At 44.9% G+C, this 21127-nt stretch overlaps 1 protein-coding gene across 3 annotated transcripts in view; it reads right to left on the minus strand.

Moving 5' to 3' along the window:
* Positions 1-21127, minus strand: part of SLC7A9 (solute carrier family 7 member 9) — a 1176401-nt gene that overhangs the window by 76092 nt on the left and 1079182 nt on the right. For 2 of the 3 annotated variants that reach the window (XM_086945130.1, XM_086945131.1), the window contains exon 12: positions 6508-6682. The exons of the other annotated variant lie outside the window; for it this stretch is intronic. In XM_086945130.1, coding sequence (XP_086801256.1) covers positions 6508-6682 — 175 coding nt within the window. The remainder of the gene's footprint in view (positions 1-6507; positions 6683-21127) is intronic. 3 annotated transcript variants of the gene reach the window in all.

The raw sequence follows: 21127 nt of genomic DNA on the forward strand, positions 1-21127 counted from the left end.
GTTTCCCTCACGGCGCGTTCCCTCTGATTTAGCCCCCCGTGCCGTGTGCAAACTGGCTATTGGGATCGCCAAGTAAGTTACATATTTGTGGCAGAATTGTGATTAGTTTTAAACTTTTGGCTCCATGCACTCTGAGCGTTGAAATAAGGCAGAGGCAAACTCCTTCCCTCGTTCGGAAATTTTTGTGTTTGAAGCCTACTAGCATTCTATCCCACACATACGTCCGCAGCCTGGAGGAACCTGGCTCGAGGCGCCGCGACCCCGAGCGCGAGCTCACCTGCGCCAAGCCCTCCACTGGCCAACATAGGGTAAATCAGGTCCCCCCTTTCCTGAAGGCATTAAATCAAGAAATTAACCATTTAGTTCGGAAACAACATCAACAATTTTCCACGGGTATGCAACAGGAAATGAATCGCCATGAGCGAGTTAGAAGCCGTTATAAATTCAGAGCAAAGAGAAATAAGATGGATGCTAAATGGACAGGGTTGAGAGAAGCCGCGAGAGCCAAAGATTCAAAAAAGTATTGGCACCTGATTGCAGAATATTGTGATTCTAGACAGAGGGCACTCCCCATTCCGAAAGTGTGTGGGTGGACTATATTTCACTACTATATAAAATTAACAGCTCAGTGCTTTTTCAGATGCCTGTAATAGAGGAGGCTGTCTAAGTTGAATATGGTCCCCCGTCAAGGGATGAAGTGATGGGCTATATAAAGAATGCCAGAACCTCCGTCACACAAGAGCCGGATGGTATACCGATTATGCTAATTTAAAAAAAAACAGCTGCATGGGGAGCCTTTCTGGTGCCACTGTTTAACTTCTGTTTTCGAACAATTAGCATTCCCTCCTCCTGGAAGGGGAGCATTATAGTTCCTCTGTTCAAAAAGGTCACCTACTAGCTTTAAACAGATCGCGCTGCTGGATGCTTCGGGCAAAGTATTTGCAGAAAGTATACTTCAGCATTTGCAGCAGTGGGCCCAAGACCAGAACATCTTACTGCCAGAACTGGCAGGTTTCAGAAAGAACCACTGAACGCTGGATAACATTGCGGCTGTCCAGACCATCGTAGAGAAATATGTTTTCTCACGAAGCATGTTAGTCTACACAGCATTCATTGATTTCTCCAAGGCGTTTGATAAAGTGGATCGTCAGACGCTGTGGAGAAAGCTTTCCCATCTTGGTTTGCCATACCACCTCCTGGGCCTTAGAATAGAATTACACACAGACACTTGGTGTCAAGTGATGATGGGAGGTTCGCAGGGGCTTTCCTGTAGGATTAAGACATATAATGTTTTTAAGCAGGATTGCCTGTTGGCCCCTCTTTTTTTCATTTATATATATGACTTCCCCGGCAAATTAAACTCAATGAGGGGGGACGCCCCTAGAATTGGTACAATGTCCATTGGCTCTCTACTATATGCATATGCCCTTTCAATTTTCAATTTAACTCCTCTTGGCTTGCAGCATCGTCTGGATGCCCTGACCAAATATGCGGAGGACCATTTTTTGAAAATCAACATTGCAAAAAGCAACATTTTAGTCCTTCGCAAGAAAGGTCTCAGAATAAAGAAAGGGTATAAGTGATCGTTGGGGCAGGAAGAACTTGAATTGGTCAATTTGTATCTGTATTTGGGGAAGGTTTTTTCAAAAAACGGGCGTGACTCAGAGCACATCAAACGGTGTGTTGGTAAGGCCGCCTCCCAGGCTGGAGATTTAAATAGATTTTATAAGACCTGTGGGAGACGTCATTTTAATAATGTCCTGTCGGTATTTTAGGTTAAAATCCCTCCTACATTAACATATGCTGCAGAAGTATTGGATACAAATTAATGGCTTGCTTTTGATCAGGCTGAAGGCCGGTTTTTCCGCCAAATTTGTAATTTAAATTCTTTGACTGCCCCACATGTTCTTCGCCTAGAATTCCATCTAGTTTCTTCTTATACTTCATCCTTGGCAGCGGTCCTGAGGTGGGGGAACTCCCTCTTCTGGGGGGATGAGGGCACCCTAAGGGCCGCCTTCAAGATGGAAATCTTTGCTAAATTAAAAGATAAATCCGCTTTTTTCAGATCATTTGCCTACGCAAACCACTATTATGGGCTTAGTTTAAATTGTGATTCACCCATGTCCAAGCCTGTTTTGAAGTCATTCCTAAAGAAGTCAGTAAGCATGGTTAGTACAGTAAGAGACACAGCCTTAAGTCAACCTAAAGTCCGAAATGAGGTGATCTGTGTGAGCTGTGAGTGTGATGGGGAGTAGACCCCAGCCCTATCTTTCTTGGAATGTCCCACATGGAACTAGAAGGTTGATACTACTATTAAGAACCAACCTGTTGCCCTTGAGAGAAGTGACTGGCATTTGGGAAAAAACTCCTAGAGAGGAGAGAATTTGCGAATTCTGCTTTTCTCAAATACAGGATCTTAATCACGTGCTATCTGTGTGTCAGGAACTTCTAAGGGCAAGGCGCATGTTTTTAAGACTCTCATTTATCAAATGTAATATTCATTCTGTTCAGGAGACTCGATCTTGTGTCTTGTCCCCACCAAATGAAATGGTTTGCCATTGAATATTTCAATTTTTTAAAACATTCCTGGCCATTTATTAGGATTTTTTTTAAAGAGTTTAGTTGGTATGTGTAATGTTTGCTGGTTGGCCAATGTAGAGTTTCGTATCCACTACAAAGTATGTTTTTTTTATTTTTTTTATTTATAGGTGTATTTAAAAAAAAGTATTTATAGTATTTTTTTTACTGTACTGGTGTATTTTTGTGGACCTCAGTTGGAGTTCCGTAATAAATAAAAACTAAATTGAATTGAATTGAATTGAATTAAATTGAATTGATAAAGGCAACTATTGTCTTCATATAATTGGAGACCGAGGAGGTCACGAGTGGTTCCATTGAGTATGGTGATTTTACAGTTAAATGAATTTTTCACCCACACTAATAACCCCCCAACTGGGCAACCTCTTTCCGGGGTCAAAGCAGGACATACACAACTGGAATAGCCACATCTGAAGCAAGGTTCGGGGTACCATGTTTCCTGAAACACACATATGTCAGGCTTATCTATATAAGGTCCCCAATCAGGATACATACATTTTAGCTTTAGTCCGGCTAAGTTCCAAGTGAGGATCTTCCACACAACTTTTACAGTGCTCGGGAGGTCAGGGCGGAGCAGGGCACGGACACAGCAGCAGACTCGACTCTGAGCGAAGATGAACAAACAACACTGCAGCAGGGGCCTACTTAGACCTCTTATAGCGCGGACTCAACCCGTTTGGCTGCCAATAGTCCCTGACGAACAACATCACACACCAGTTTTAGTGGTCATGAACGTCTAGAACAGCTAAGTGGCATGTCACTAGGTTAACCGTACAGTTGATTGGGGAGGTGCGTATTCACAGACTGTGTGGCTATAGTGGAGGAAGCGTTTTATTCAACATAATAGTATCTATATATATATATTGGTGCCAGAAGTGACTTTCCTTTTGTTCTCACCCCTTTTCCCCCTACCCCTTCATATATGTCTCCCCTTCTTTTTTTTTGTTCATTGTCATTCAAACAAAATGTTGATTCATTGCATACTGGATTTGTAATATTATGTCTATGATAATCCTGAAAAAATCTCACTCATACATTGTAGTGTAAAGATACGAATGGAGTTGAATGGCATGCACATTGGCTGTCTTGTATTGTTTAAAAGTTCAAACCTCCTATTAACAATAAAAACAGATTTAAGAAGAAGAAAAAACTCAGTGCTCCGGAGGTCAGATAGAGGAGGCTCCTGATGTTCATTAGAACAGTTAGTCCCTGAGTCTCCGGGTTGGACAGCAATTGTTGAACTACTTAAGTTGTTAGAAGTGATGTGGCTCTTTGGGTTGATACAGTCAAACCGTTTCTTTCAACGGGGAGGAGATACTGCCGGTGCTTTCGCAACGGTCAGGGAGGGTTTCAAATCCTGTATGAATCTACGTATTTACACTAAAATATGTTGCTCCTATTTTCTTTCTAATTTAAAGCATTTTGATTTTCGCTATTTCTTTCAGAATAATCTATTAGCGTACTTGTGCTTGCAACCCAATGTTCGCAAGTTTTATAGTAACGATTTTAAGTAATCAACCATCAATAAAATAAAATTAAAAAGCAGCAGTTTTTAAACGTGAACTTAAAAATACTCATGCCCGCTCGACCATGCCGTGACAACATTGCAAATTAAGAAGCAAGTAATCCATACTAATATAATAAAGAGAGAGCCCAAACCTTTGAGGCGGGTAATCTCAGGAACCACAGCACCAATCACAACACCCAATACAGCGTTGGAAAGGGCAGTTGCAGCAGAAGGACATAAGCTATGCAGACGCACACCTTATACGTTTAAAAGGTAAAAGAACCATGCCAGCAAAGTAGTTCCTTGTGGGCGTGTCTGCGTTGTGCTGTGGGCGTGTGCTGTGGGCGTAACAAACGCTGGGGGCGTGTGGTACGTTCCGCCCTTCATGCCATGTCTCATACCGGGTGCTAATCCCACCCTGCTCCCTTTAAATACCCCTGCACCCCATAATCATAACCCACCCTTACTCCTTAATATACCCCAACACCCTTAAACACTAACCCATCTTAACCCTATACATATACCCTGTACCCCAAAACCCAAACCTATCCCTAAACCCTAAAAATACCCCTGTACCCCACAACCCAAACCTAGCCCTGAACCCTATAAATACCCCTGTACCTCAAAACCCAAACCTACCCCTGAACCCTAAAAATACCTCTGTACCCCAAAACCTAGCCCTGAACCCTAAAAATACCACAGTACCCCAAACCTACCCCTGAACCCTAAAATACCCCTGTACCCAAAAACCCAAACCTAGCCCTGAACCCTTAAAATACCTCTGTACCCCAAAACCCAAACCTATCCCTAAACCCTAAAACTACCCCTGTACCCCATAACCCAAAACTATATCTAAACCCTTAAAATACCCAAACACCCCAAAACATATACCTCAGTACCCCAAAACATATACCCCTATACCCATACTTACTTTATCCAAACATTTTTAAAAAAACATACTTTTACCATTCATGCATTTATAACGAATTTCGTTGTAAATGTACGCGTGGTAAAAGCATATAAAATGTAATGCCATGCGTTATAATGGCATTGCAGAGTCATGGTACTTTCGTAATGAAAGTATGCGGAGTGATGGTATGCGGAAAGAAAGTTGCGGAATAATGGGTGTTTACCCTCCCCCGGTAAGAACATTGGTGGCAAGGCGGCCCACATCTCCAGCAACATACTCATATTTTTTCACCACCCATTTGATAAATGCACAGGTCTCTCTCATTGATGGCCAGCACCGACATACACTTTTAGACGCACCAACCGCCACAAGATCTAGAATTGCGAACTTTAGAGCTGGGGAGCTACGTTCGAATCTCGGCATCAGCTCAACATCCTGTGATTCCAAGCAAATGGCTTTGTCTCCCTGTGCCTACCACAAATGAATGTGTTCTTCTGTAATGTAAATTGTGCTCATGCAATGTTGTCGAGTTTGCGCTACATAATATTGCAAGGAAAAATAAAGTAGGGAAACTCGAGTTCACACACTACTGAATGCGCACTCTGAAGTGCATCAGCAGTGCACTGTGAATCGGAGCATTTCACAGGCCTGTCACAGATAAGAAATGCTATCAAAACGAAATCCTACAAAACAATACACTACTGGCCGACAGCAATTCATACCTGGACAACGTCGGGACGAGCTGCTAGTTTATTAAACGTGACCTATACGTGGCATAGATTATTTCATGGAACTATATTAGAGTCTATTTAAAAAAAGGCACAAGGGAGGTGTATAGCACGCAGCCTGAACTCACGTATTTGCAGAGTGCTCTCAAATGCAATAATGAGCATAAATGAAGCACAGTGAAATAAAATATTGGCCTAGGATCACACAATTTGGTTAAGCAGGAAATCCGGCATAAGTACCAGGTTTTCTGATTTCACATTGTGTCAGTCATCCACAAGAGGAGTATATTTTTTCAGTTTCAGGTTTTACATCAAAGGTTATTTGTTTTCTTTACATCCCGGCACATGTGATTAGACTGTGGGTGGCAGGCAGAGTAGAGTCCACGTAAAAGCCCAGCCAAGCTTTGGGTTCGAGGGTCCAAGAGGACTTCGAACTGAGCCAGAGCAGGAGGCTCCAGTCTGGCTCGAGTTTTCAGCAGCTTGCCCTCCTCTAGGAATTGGCAAGAATATTGGTACATTGGATACCGGCCAGGGACACTTTAAGGATTTTGGGGGCCGGGCTAAACGTATTTTGGGGGCCCCCGTTTAGGACAGCTTTGAATTTAGTACATTGCAACTTTTTGTATATCTGAAAGCCTGCGATTTTCCACATAACAACGCATTGTGAACTTTAAAAAAATTCAGACATATAACCCGCAGCCATTTTACATATCCGGAATGAAGCGTTTAGCCGCATGCATTTAGATCAAATAAAACATGCTTACTTGTTATTTTCTGAGCCCATTTCATCTTGTAGTGTACAAAAGGAAAATAAAATATCAGACCACTAAAAATAAATATAACACAGTAGAGGTATTCCCACGCAGGTGAACCAATAATTGGTGCTACAACCAGGTAAATGGATATCAGGACCACAATGAAAGGAATGACAATCGGAATCTGGAAAATAAAAAAGTGAACATTTAGAATCAGACGTCAAGAAGTGAATGGTATTTTTGCTCTTCTGCATGTAAAAAGTTGTGCATATTACAGTTATGTCAAATTATTATTAACTAGAACGGGTTACCAAATAAAAGAGTAAGAGTGTATTAATAATCTTTCTTGCAAGTTAATATACTTACTTCTGCAGATATGCGCCCTTTTCATTCGTTTATCAGATCTCCAGTGTAGGATAGCTCTTAGTCAGTTTGTGTATAGGAACCAGGACCCACGTTTGTGCATAACTGTGGAAGTAGGATGACCCAGCAGTACCCCCATGGTGTGCCAGGCTAAGGGGTCCAGAAGGAGGAAGGGATATCAGTACCTACTTGAATTTCTGCTGAGAACATAAGCCGAATCTGGCAGTAGTAGCATACCAGCTGGTCCTTCAAAGGCTGTGTGCCTGCAGGGGATTGGTAATTATGTTCTAGTAGAGTAGCCTGAACATGAGGTACTAACTGAAAGGAAGGCCTGTGTAGCTGGCCTAGACCCTGGCCCCCTTGAGTCCGTAGACCTGCCAACTTGGAGCTGCATGGTAAATTAAAATGGGTCACGGGATGCAAAGCCCTCCCAGGGAAGCCTCTTGACTCGCCCAAGGCCGGTTCAAAAATGGAAAAATCCTTTGTGTGTGTTTTTTAAAGCTTCATCTCCACTGTCTGCCCCACTCTCCCTGCTCACCCGCTTCACTAGCACAGTAACCTGCAGTGACTTAGGCTTCCTAGGAATCTGGGGTTAGATGCATGTGAAGGGACAAGAGTGGTAGATTGGTATTCCAGTTTCCCATCCACCAATACACAGCAGGGATATCTTGAGACACTCCCACTACAACACTAGACAGCGAACCCACCCTGGACTATTTGCAAGATAGAGACAACAAACAATCTGAAATGAAGAAGTATATAATATTGTGTATAACATTAGAATATATGTCTAAGAGGTGATTATTGGTATTGTCATCCTGCTGCTAGGCCTTAGCTAACTTGTGGTGCGGAAAGTGCTCTATCGAAACAATATAAATACGTATTCAGGGTTCAGTGGCAAGGTCTGAGACCAGAGAAAGTGCTAAACCTACAGTCTATAGGCTCACCCTAATATTAATCACTCATGATACATTGCAGCAAATGGGAGAAACAGGAGAACTAAGTGAGGGAGAAGGGGCCAGATTGCAGGTGCCGTTTGATGGTACATGAACCAGTGAAACTAATAGAATTGGAAAAATTGGTTAGACAATGGTTATATCACCCGCGCCCAAGGTCATCTGTTGCTAGTCATGTGGAGTGCAAACATGCATTAAACTTCCCAGCATTATCTCCCGCTTCATATAGGTGTCCAATGAAGACTTTGTAAAATTGTTTTTCCATCTGTATCTACATTTTTCCCATCTATTCAGCGTCATGCTCCCTTTTCTTTTCCACTACACCTGCAAATGCTTTCCCCTTCCTGCTGCCTTTTAAGTGTCCAACAATGATATCTTCTATTGTACTAGTCCTTAGCTTTTCGAAAAGTATTTGTCATTGCTTGTTAGCTTATTTAAAGTATTCGGGTATTCTACATCTCACCTGTCTAACCTCCGTCCCTTGGCTCCTTCCCTCTTTTTCACGAAGCACTGAACACAATTTGAAGTAGTCTGATACCGGTCTTGCAAGGAACCTCATGTCATGGAACCTGCGTCCCTCATGGGGCGATGTTAAATGATAGTCTTTGAGAAGGAGTTTTGAACATTCGAGTAGTTCGAATATTACTATCCTTCTGGTGGCTTCCTCCATCAATCTGTTTAATTCAGCACCTTAGTGAATATCCTCAGTTTGGTGGTATGTTGCACGACTCTTCCCTACGTGACTGATCTGTCTGTCTCTATCAGCAGTTATAGAAATGGGAACCCTGTAAATATGAGGTAACAGGGCAGGGAAAATACAAATAACGAAGGAAAAAACACTGTCTTGCCGTACTACACGTTCATACACACACGTCTAACCTTTTCGTACTCAGAAAAGTCAATTCTCCTTATTGAATAACATTTTATTTTCCAGATTTTTTGTAAAAACTATCTACATTCCATATTTAATAATAATCAGCAGGCCTCAGTACAAAATGTATCTTAAAAACGACTGCAACATCCTCACTCTCATCCAACCAATACATTGACTTTCATTCTTATTCATTCCATTATTGCTTTTCTATAAAAACCGTACACATATTATATGCATTTTTTAACTGTACTCCTATGGCAGGTCAATCAATCATTGTTACAACGTGATCCATATGTTTTGTCTAAAAAAGCAATACAATTATTGTATACAATTATTTAAATACTTTAATTCTGTGGCTCTTAACATTTTTTTGTCTCTGTCAATTGTACCATGTTCATATCGCCCCAGGGGTCAGTCCTCTTTACGGACTACTGTGCCCAGTCATTCTAATACTTTTTTCTGCAGTCCCTGTGGGAGATAACATTGCTATGGAGATCAGTTCCCCTTTATGGGTCCAGGATGTCACCCCAGTGCACAGGTTTAGTGTCCCCACCCAGAACTATATGGATTTCTTGAGGAGATTAGGCTAGCTACCCTTCTTGAGCCTGTTGTAATGCGGTGTATATCCCTTGGCTCATCAGCCTGCCAGATGTGCCTCTCGGGTGTGTCTCCTGTAAGACTGCTTTGTTGGGGCAATAGTTGTGAAGGGAGCTCAGCACCATGCAGTGCCTGATCTTGTCCTTAGTGCGTTTATATTCCAAGCTATAATCTTAAGCAAAGCTATTTTGTTATCTCCCGTAAGGATCAAGTTCTAGCCACCAACTCTTGGCCATGTGTTCTGCTCTGTCTCTCTTTACACTAACTCTTAGCCATTTTTAGGTCTCGGCTTAGAGACGCACGAAGCGCGATCTCGGCAGAGAACTATAGCAATCGTTTCAGCCTACAGAATCCGACAAACGGAGACAAGAGCTGTGCACGCGCCCAGCATTCTGAATGGGAGAGGGAGCGTCAAGAGCTGGCCACGCGCGGATTTGGTCGCACGCACGCCCACCCGCCAGCGTCTCTGCCGCGCGCTGATGACTGCTCTCTTCCTGGCCGGCTTCACGGAAGGCAGCATGCTTGTCTCCTGTTTGGCTTCGGCAGCCCAAGAGGTTGTCTCCATGATGCCTGAGGTGTGGTCTTTCCCGCAGTGCCCAAACGCCATGAGCCTCGGTGTCCTCCAGCACCTCCCGTGTTCCGCTCCTCCCTGGCGCCCCGTCCATGCCGCTGAGCCCAGCCGGCGCAGCCGACATGGACAGCAGACTAAACTTGGAATAAGGTGAAATATTATATTTGCGGATTTTAATGCATCACATCTTGGTGATGCGATAAGCCAGTTAACATATGCAGTCTTCTGGGCGCAGGAGGTGAAACAAGCTGGCACTTCATCAACATTCTTTTGGACCAAGGCCCATATCAGTGTAAATCCCTGTTACATTCACCAATAGTCAGCACACTTCTTAGAAGCGTCAGCAGAGCTGCCACGGATTGAATGGGAACTTCAGCTGAACGCTTCCTTTCCCCACGGGAACAGGCACGAGTCACATCTACCAGGTGGGGGATACATGGGCGGCAGGGGAAGCTTGCACTTCTGCTGTATCCAACAGGCCTATGCATGAGTGGTTTTCATTTTCTGGTATAGCCTTGAAGCCAAGCATTCACTTTAAAGTTTGGAATAACTCGTGTGCAATGGAACAATAAAGGAAATGGACAGAAAAGTGGTATTGACTTCAAAGGCTTTGATTTGTTTTTAACATGGTTTGTAAGGATAGTTACGAATTCTGCCTCCACACAAAGACTGTTTATGATTGAAGCAACTGTATTTTAAGAGGATCTCGCTGGAGTTGTTGCACGCTTTTCCTAACCTCACCGTCTACAGAATGCACAGAATAGGGTCAACAAAACAAACTGCTAATTGCAAAAGGGGGGGGTCTCGTGGATAAATTGTTATAATGGTTTGACACGGTATTTTCAATCAAAATCATAAAATTATCAAAAATAAGAGACAAAATAAATCAAGATTAATTGGTTGTTTTGCCGCTTTATTTAAACACCTGCTCTTGTTCTCCATAAAGGGCTTCTGCCGAGAACTTGCCTTTCTTAGTGGAATTGTAAACAACCGAAACGCGGTCGCGTTTGGCAATTCAGTGTAGGCAGTCCATTTTTTCAGCCTATCAAGTTTCAGCCCTGGAGGACACTTGGCTCACGTGCAATTAAGAGTGAAACGGTCGTGGGCGTGAGCCGGAAATCTCCAAAAGGCACACCAAAATTGGCAATGAGCATTGTTTTATTTTAAATGCCGATGGATTGTTATGGTGCTTTGTACCATTGGTTTCAAATAAAGAGCGTAAAGTCCCAGCTCTTCACTGACACACTGTGCTCTTGGATTAATTTGTCAAATCTCTGACACCCCTCAACCAAACAGAAATAACTATTTAGTACTAACATATTTCCCTTTAAAAGAGATTTACTAGTTTTGAAATCCAAGCTATTAAAGCGATAACAGAAAACACTAGAGCTTGTAAGATGAGTCACTTCTAGTCTAATTATTGCTCTTTATATCTGCCAGAGGACCCTTGCACGAGCAATTCCATGCACATGCTTGCCTCCTATGCGGTACTGACCGGAGCTAACTGTCCTGCAGATCAAGGGGACACACTGTGCCATCGTGCAAGGTATTTAAAACACAGCAAATAAGCCTTTATTTCCAAAGAAATTCCATTTGGGATGGCATTGAAGTTTGTGTAAACATCCTAGAAAAAACTGATAGTCCCACAGGTGCACTGCCTTTAAAGCAGAAATACTGCCATACAATTATTCAGAGCTCATGGAACCCGTGACTTGACATCCTTGTTGTCTTCATGCTCCACCCAGTGTCCATGGAGACACCAAAGAAAACCCTTGTTCTGAGAAAGCCGCGCCTGTGGCAGGTGTCAAAACATCTCCACCAACCTCGCTGCCCACACTGGGGGATACTGAGACAATGACATCAGAGAGCCGTGGACAGGAGCCGCATAGGGGAGGAGACTGGATATAAGGTTGCAGGGGAAGAGCGAGAAAGAGAGGTCCATCCCACCACACACTACAGGGCGCATCACCTGGATCTAAGGACACGCGTGGAGACAGCACAGAGGGTTAGTGGTCCGCGTGCATCAGATGTTAGAAAGCTGAGGCAGTGTATCAAAGGCAGAGAGTACCATCGAGAAGCCCATCAGGTGAGTTGGCTGCTTCAATAAGCTGTTGGTAAATTGTTTAAGTGGAACTGGGAATTGAAGGGTGTAAATCGATTTGTCATTGGAGCCGATACAGCTGGTGTAGAGGGCATGTTGCTGGAACCATGTCTGGCTGTTGGGCTAAGGATTTTTCAATTGCAACTTGTCTGAGATCAAATAGTGTAGTTCATGTATTATTGGGAGTTTGTCTTGTACTGGTTGGTATATGGGATACGTCAATAATTGTCTGCCTGTTGCTATTTGATTTAAAGACGCCTCTACAGCAACTCGACTTATGCTAGATGGGTGAAGATTTTCTCTGGTATTGTCTGATGGTGAAGCAGGTGTATCTTTGGTGGTGCAACTGGTTTTATATTGCAGAATGAATTTCTCATCAGCAGTCTCACACAGTTCTGATGATGCACCTCAGGCAGGGGCTCACAGCTGTTATTATTCACACAGCTCTGATGATGCACCTCAGGCACGAGCTCACAGCTGTTATTATTCACACAGCTCTGATGATGCACCTCAGGCACGGGGCTGACACAGTTATTATTCACACAGCTCTGATGATGCACCTCAGGTATGGGGCTGACGCAGTTATTATTCACACAGCTCTCATGATGCACCTCAGGCACGGGCTGACACAGTTATTATTCATACAGCTCTCATGATGCACCTCAGGCACGGGCTGAGGCAGTTATTTATTCACACAGCTCTGATGATGCACCTCAGGCAGGTGCTCACAGCTGTTATTATTCACACAACCCGGATGATGCACCTCAGGCTGGTGCTCACAGCTGTTATTATTCACACAGCTCTGATGCGCTCTCTAATACTCTTTACTAATAACTCTCTCCTACTCACTATCAACATCTCACTCTACTGCTTACTGTGTGTGTGGGTGCTAATGCAATAGGTCTCGCATATGCAAGCGATGAAGCTATTGGCAATGTAAATGACAATGCCATTTATTTATGATTTAAAAAAAAAAATAATGAGCAATGCCAATAGCTCTACCTTTAATGCTGCCGAGACCATTGCATTGTAAATGCTTGTTGAATGTGTGTTCTTTCTCTGTGCACATAAACATGCATTACACCTATGTTACCCTCCCCACCTCTCACACATATCTAGGCGATAGGCTCAGAACTGCCATCATCCCTAACTCGCAGCATGCGTGTTGCCCCAATCTTCTAATATGGACACTGCTTGTGCGAAGATTGTTTTCCTTGGGAAGTGGGGTAATCAGCAGTGCATCCTCCCACCTGGGATTTCACTGGCTGGAGTAGAGGACTATGTTTGTCCGTCTTTAGTAAGAGCCTCATACACAGCAGATTAGGTGAATCAGTTCAGTCTCTCCTTATCACTCATCTTATGAGCAGTTGGAGACGAGAGTACCTCTTGTCAAGCCTAGGTGTATTGTTATTTTTCACCTAACTCTAGTCCTATCTATCCACCCTTCATATATTGCAAGGCCATTATATCCCTTTCGATGCTCATGACAGAACGGTTCTGTCATGAGCATCGGTTGGGCTGTGCTCATGACGGAACCGTTCCGTCATGACCACACCCATTAACATTGGGCCCCAGCACCGGCGGTAATTCGGGGCAGCACGGATGAGGATATACTCAATACCATTGCTTTGATCCTATATTTTAATTGGTGGTGGATTATCCAGGTGTATGTCACTATTTCTCTGTGGTAACCATCTTCTTTCTGGAGTAGCTGGGTCTTCTCTTCTCTAAGGGGTTTAGGTTTTATAGAGTTCTCTCTTTTTCTACTTGGCTACTGCTGCACCTTCTTATCCTCATTGTGGTTCACTGAGTGAGCTTCCCAATAAGATGCTACATTTGCTGCTCATCTCAGACCTGGAGAAGCTTAGTGATAGGACTACCCATCTGTGGTTATCCTGAGCCAGGCCGAGAACACCATCATGTAATTCCAATCTCTTTGAGCTCTCTTTTCACCATATCGAAGAATCTTTTTGGTTTTGTACTGCCTGTGTAAAGTCTGGAAAGAGGACTGTTGCATAGTCATATTGTTGTGAACCTTTAGAGCTTGCTGCATGAAGGATGACATTTTGGTCTCTAAAGGTAAGGATGTAGACATTATTGCCTTGTTGACCCCCTGACTTTGGTGGGGATACCAGGACTCAGTGGACCTCTTGACCTAACGTGGATTCAATTCCACCCGCAGACCTCATGTGGGGGAGGGGGTCTCTGTCGTTTATTTTGTTAAGGTGTGCCATAGTCCTTCTCTGGTCTTGAGAGGGGTACCATATAATTTCCCTCAGTCTAGGGCACTTTCCTTCCAGTTAGGGATGGGCGCCACGGCTGCCATGCAGGTCCGGATCCCCTTTCTGTTCTTTTTGCTCATTCAGTCTTTGCTGGGGAGGGACAGCACCGTTTTCCCTCTTGAATTGCTTGCTCCTTCAGGATGTACTAAAAATGTGTGAGATTGAGTCTGTAGGTCTGGGCTTATATGTCATCTTGCCTACTTGAACGGCCAGAACCCCATTTACAACATTTATAAGTGAAGCCCCTCATGGCAGCTTGAAGGATAATGCATGACGTAACTCGCCACTAGAGCTGAAAACTCAGTTATCGTACTTCTATTAACTAAAAGGTCTATAGCATTCAGGTGGACGGCACAGACTCCCCCAGGTGTAGAAGATAAATAATCTCTGAGTTTGTAGCAGCAACAGATAGTATTGCCCAGTTCAGAAAGCATCCGAGAAACAAGTGGCTGGACCATAGGAAACATATGAGTATTCCGTTTTTTGGCTGCTGATGGCAATGAAGAGGAGGAAGAACAAATATAGACACCCATGAGTATAGTGTATAAAGCTGTTTGATTAACTCCACTCTGACCATATAGTCTTATAACTTTATGCTGCTAATTAAATAGGTGTGCAGCTTATAGCATTATCCTTTGGGTTGTGTATATTTGGTCGTAGATCCTGTACAGCAGTCAGTCTTACGAATAAAGTTAAAACCCCCATGGATCCATGCATGGATCCTAGCCGATGTCTGTTGACCTCGTACGACCTCCATTGACGTCTACGGCACCGCCGCCAACATCGGCCGATGTCGTCCCCGGCTTCCACCCCGACATGGAGATTGTGCCGGATTGATGTCGATCGACGCCGATTCCGTAACCTCAGCAGGTTACTGAGGACCTCGTTTTTTTGTCTCTAATATACTGCTTCAAGTATCTTGTAATTTTTCTCTGGTAAATTTAGACTCTTTATTTCCATTTCGGGTTGTTCTATCTCAAGCAGTAGACTGCTACGCTTGTGTTCTGCATGTCGGATAAGAATATCCATCATTTTGTATGAAGAGGTTAATATTAATTCCTCCCATTCCTTAAGTAGATCTGTGTCTAAATCCTCAATAGAGGGAAAAATAATCACCCGTAATCCTCGAGGTATTTGTCTAATATCAAGATACCTCTTCAAGATAGTGGCATCCCACCATCTTGACAATTCCTGCTTCTTCAAGCGTTCCAATTTGATACATTTCTGTTTAAGGCCTTCCTGTGCACTATTCTGTTGCTGTTTTTTAGATTGATCTGATGTTCGTGTGAGCAGCTCCATTAGGAGTTTGCCTCTCTCATCATCAAAAGACATCTTAGTATGTCAATTTTGTCAATATGTATCAATGAATCAAAGCACAATGTGGAGAACTGAGTGAAAACTACCACAAAAATGTCATATAAACACAGTAAAAAGGATAATGGTGGCAAGTACAGTAGCACATCAATCCCATCATTAGACAAAAAAGTTCCTGTCAATGACTGATTCCAACTCTTGGTGCCTCTCAAGAACACAAAAACTTCCCACTGCCCCAGGGTATTACTGCACAGAAATTCCTCTGAGCTTCCGTGTCCCTAAAACAACAAACAATGTGTCTCGGCACTCTTAATGTCCATATTCTAGTCTATGCTGGTCAACAAAAAAAGTCTCAACTCTGTTTTTGAGACTGCCCACAACCAGTTAAAGATTTTAATAAGTTATTCCTTGGGTCATTTGTCAAAGAATTTAAATTTTAATTATCTAGTAATAATACTTCACATAATAGTCAAAAGTCAAGTTTCATAGAGCATAGTAACAGACATATACTGTCGACGTCAATAATGAACGTGATCCCAATGTGTCCTCGATGTTTTTTTGAGGGAAGACGGCAGTCGACACATGTTTCGTTACACACTGTAACTTTTTCTAGGCTTTTGACACTAGGTCCTTCCACTGCTCAAAGTAAAGAGCTGTGATGATTAGATGTACGTCAAATTGTACAAAGAAACCTTGGAAACACTTAGTCCTTCCGCTACTCTAAATTAGAGTCTTCACCATTAAACATGCATTGGTATGCAAAAGAAATCTGCTACGCGTCATTCGTTCCTGTTTCCATGTAGACAGGACATTTGATTCAGATTCGGAGCATTTAAGTAGACTAAATAAGTCTCCCACTCTGGAGCACGATCCATACGCGCCAGCAATGAGAGGGAGCCCCGATATTATGTATAATCGCTCAGTAATGTGTTTGATGTAAAAAAATCACAAACTTCCTTAACACCCATCAACTCCGTGGCAGGAGTTTGAAATACATCCGGGCTGTGATATGCCCCCGAACTTCTGTGTTGCCGCCAAGCGTTTCCGCCTCCCGTCTGGTCCTGGGTAGGTATAAAGTTTCATCCGACGCTGATGGGGAATTTTTATCCCTTTCTCCATCCTCCTCCATCTTTCCCACCTGTCCTGCAGGTTATGGAGGGCAGGGAGGACTGAGAGGGGTCTGAAGACCCTCTCGCACCCCAATGCGAGTTAGACCCGGACTGGGCAGAGGATTTGGGGTACGCCGGTGATCTGGATTTCTCGCCGGAACCTGGCGCACTGTCTCCTTCTACCTTGGCTACGGAGGAGGGTTGAACTTATTCAGTGGTGTTGCGTAGGGCAGCAGAGGCTCTCCACCTCGAGCTCCCTACAGTGGCCGTCAGGACTAGCCACTTGACAGAAGTGCTTCACCTGGCAGCTTCCTCTGTGGAGCCGAGGTTGCCCTTTAATAATGCACTTTCAGACGTCCTTTTGGACACCTGGTCCAGACCCAACACAGGGGCTCCTGTGGAAAGGATCGTGGCCCAACACCATCGCCCAGCCCCGGGCGATCCCATTTTCCTCTCCCAAAACCCTACCCCTGAGAGCTGGTTCCCTTCCCCACCTTCGGACAGGGAATCCAAAAAACTAGAGCAGTTTGAGAAGAAGATTTTCTCTACCACCAGTTCAGGGCTACGGTCTGTGAACACTGCATGCCTCTTGGGCCGTTATTCCCACTCTGTGTGGGATACGCTGGCGCAGGTGCTGCCTCAGTGTCCAGAGGAGGCCCGGACGGTGCTCTCCCAAGCTTTTGCTGAAGGGAGAGATGCAGCCTAGTTCATGATTGGTTGTGGCCTTGACACCACCGACTCACAGGGCAGAGCGTTTCCCCGACAGTGGTGTTACGCCGTCACGCCTGGCTGAGGACCACTGGCTTTTCGGGGAATGTCAAAAACACTCTGATGGACATGCCCTTTGATTTCACTTGCCTTTTGGCGACAAGGCAGATAATGCATTGCAGGGCTTTAAGGACTCGCCGGCTACGGCCAAGTCCTTGGGCCTTTCGGCCACGCGCACTCCTTCAGCGTCTGCTTTTTCGCTCCTTTCGTGGCCAAGGAAGGGGCGCCCAAACACGTTTGTTTCAAAGCCACAGGCCAGGCAGCAACAGTGGGACCCGCCGACGTGGGTCACGGGGCCAGCGAGTGGGTCAGTCCATCACCTCCTCTGCCACCACTGCCTCCAAACCTTCCTAGTCCGGTGTTTCAGGCCCATCATACGCCAGTGGGCGTCCGCCTTCGCCATCACCTCTCCCACTAGCGCACCGTCACTTTGGACAGGTGGGTTTTGCACATAGTCCGAAGGGGATACTCCCTCCAACCATGCCACCTCAGTACCACCGCATGTCAGGGGATCGTTTGGCCCAGCAGGAAGTTGCTGCCCTCTTGGCCAATGGGGCCATTGAGCGCATTCCAATGACAGAACTAGGTTGTGGTTGTTACTCCTACTACTTCCTGGTTCCAAAGAAGGACAAGGGCCTGCGTCCTATCTTAGACCTTCGGAACGTCAATCGCTTCCTCTGAAAGGAGAAGTTAAAGATGCTCACACTTGCTCAGGTCTTGTCTGCTATAGACCCGCAAGATTGGATGGTAGCGTTGGACTTGCAGGACGCTTATTTCCATATCCACATCCTACCTGCCCACGGACATTACCTGCGGTTCAGGGTAGGCCACGAGCACCTTCAGTTCACTGTGCTCCCTTTTGGCTTTACCAGCGCCCCTCGGGTGTTCACGAAAGAGATGGCGGTGGTCGCAGCTCATCTGCGCAGATCAGGGGTTTCAGTCTTCCCCTATCTCGATGACTGGTTGTTGAAGGTGGGCTCGCCCCAGGCGGTCTTCTTCCACCTCCAGACTACGGCTGACCTCCTGTATTTGCTTGGGTTCTCCATCAACATGCCGAAGTTACATCTGATCCCGTCTCAGAAGCGCCTCTTCATCGGAGCAGTTCTGGACACAGAGCAGTTTCGGATTTATCCTCCCGAGCAGCGAGTCCGGGACATTCGGGCTATGATTCCGAACTTTCAGCCCTTGTCCTGGGTTTCAGTCAGGATGACCTTGAGGCTGCTGGGCCTCATGACCTCCTGCATCCTGCTGATCAATCATGCCAGATGGCATATGCAGGCTCTGCAGTGGGACTTGAAGTTCGAGTGGGAACAGCATCAGAGAAACCTATCTGACTACGTCCAGATCTTGAAGGGCACCACACGACAATTGCAGTGGTGGCTCACGAACCAGCATTGGGTCAGCGGCAGATCCCTCTCCCTCCCCTAACCGGAACACACAGTGGTGACGGATGCGTCCCTCCTGGGATGCGGCGACCACAAGGGAGAGGCGGAGATCAGAGACCTCTGGTCTCCGGCGGAGCCCAGGCTCCATGTCAACCTTCTGGAGCTCTGGGCGATCCTACTGAAGGCATTCCTTCCCTGTGTCAAGGGGAGTGTAGTGCAGGTGTTCACAGACAACACCACCGCCATGTGGAATTGCAACAAGCAAGGCGGGGTCGTGGACCTTTTGTCAGGTCGGCTCTGTGCCTCTGGACATGGCTGGAATACCAGGGCATTTTCCTGGTGGTTCAACACTGGCGGGTTTTTTGAATGCCAGGGCGGACGAACTCAGCCGCAGGTGCATAATTGATCACGAATGGTATCTTTACTCGGAAGTGGCGCAAGGTCTCTTTCAACAGTGGGGAGAGTCTTGGTTACATCTATTCGCCACCAAAGAGAATGCGCAATGTCAGCAGTTCTGTATGTTGGAATTTCCAAGGCAGCACTCACTCGGCAACACTTTTCGTCGCAAGTGGAGTGGCGGTCTATTGTACGCTTTTCTGCCTATACCACTTCTACCCAGAGTGCTGAAGAAGATCAAGCATGACTGGGCCCAAGTCATTCTTGTGGCTCCGACTGGGCTCGAAGAGTTTGGTATCCTCAGCTACTCAGTATGAGCGTGGATCCCCCCCGATCCGACTGCCTCTTCAGGAGGATCTGTAGTAGCAGCAGGGGACGGTACTCCACCCGAACCTGTTCAGCCTCTACCTCCATGCGTGGAGATTGGGCGGCAACAGTTGATTCCATTTGACTTACCTCCTGAAGTCTGTGATGTCATTCTGGCAGCCAGGAGTTCATCCACTAAATCGATATACACCTGCAGGTGGAACAAATTTGTGGCATGGTGCACAGCAAGGGCTGTGGATGCCCTTTCTGCCCCTCTTTCAGAAGTCCTTTTGTTCCTTCTTTCTTTAACCCGGCAGGGCTCTGCTCTGGGCACTATTAAGGGTTATCAAAAACAAACCGTTGAGAGAAGGTCCAAGGGATATAACGTTTAGAGTCCCATGCCTGGTTAATATCCCCAGCTACTTCTACATATACAACACAAGAACACAGGGGGTCTAACAGCCAAATTATGTAGCTGGGCTGCCAATCCAAATTACCAAGATCTCGGAGTGTCTAAATCACATAAAGACAGCCTATTAAAACAAGGGTGAACACTATGTTTATAGGAAACACAGACACTTTATAGGTCATTTAGAAATTGGTTTACAAAATCCATACCGTTTAGCAATGGGTTACCATCAAATTGACTTGATGATCAGTCCTATCATCTGGCCATACCCAGGTGTGAGTAAGGCTAGTCCCCTGATCATTGGGACCTAAAGAGTCACACCATTCATTGCTGGTTTAGGATTTGGTCCTTTATAACAATACGAAGGAGTACCACCAAAGATAAGGCTGAAACAGCCAATATTGGTGGGATGAGACACTAGTGTAAAAGAAGAAGTCCTCCTTTGTTTTTAAGGAACCCCTCACTCACCGACCTGGTCGGTGACATGCTTCATCATCGGGGCCACCTTGACAGCCGAGTGCCGCCAAGGTGTGCTACAACACCTGGATACAGTGGAGCGGGTATGTGAGTGATGAATGTGAAAAATGAAAAAAAGTCAGTGAGTTAAAAATTGTCCTGGTATAACTTTCACCCAATATATTTTATTCTAAAGCTACTGGACAATATTAAAAACAGTGATGATACAATAAAGGCTTTAATCAGACCTAGTGTATCTGTGATATGTGCTGGGTCTACATGTTTCAAACCATATGGGATTTACCGGTTTTTCATCAGGACCAAAATGATGTAAAGGAGTTGGGTGGTCAGGGTACACTAACACCCTGCCATACCTGCAAGTGGTAACACTTGGTTATAAATATAGAAAACTATGCTGACACACCGCACCATGGTTTATTCGCATCACTGAATGTGGAATGAGTCACAGACAGAACGGACTACGTCACTCCACTACGTTACAGGCACGTAATTAACCTTTATAAGTGATAATTTTCTTTCTTTTACAGGTTTGTTCCTTTTTATGTAACCACTTCTGGGTTACTATTATTTTTACCCACTTAGCAAATCGCTATTTTTGGGTCTGAAAGGGTTGCAGGTATGGCAGGGTGTTAGTGTACCCTGACCACCCAACTCCTTTACATCATTTTGGTCCTGATGAAAAACCGGTAAATCCCATATGGTTTGAAACATGTAGACCCAG

The sequence above is a fragment of the Lissotriton vulgaris genome, chromosome 12 (assembly GCF_964263255.1).
Source record: "Lissotriton vulgaris chromosome 12, aLisVul1.2, whole genome shotgun sequence".
Classification (NCBI taxonomy): Eukaryota; Metazoa; Chordata; class Amphibia; order Caudata; family Salamandridae; genus Lissotriton; species Lissotriton vulgaris.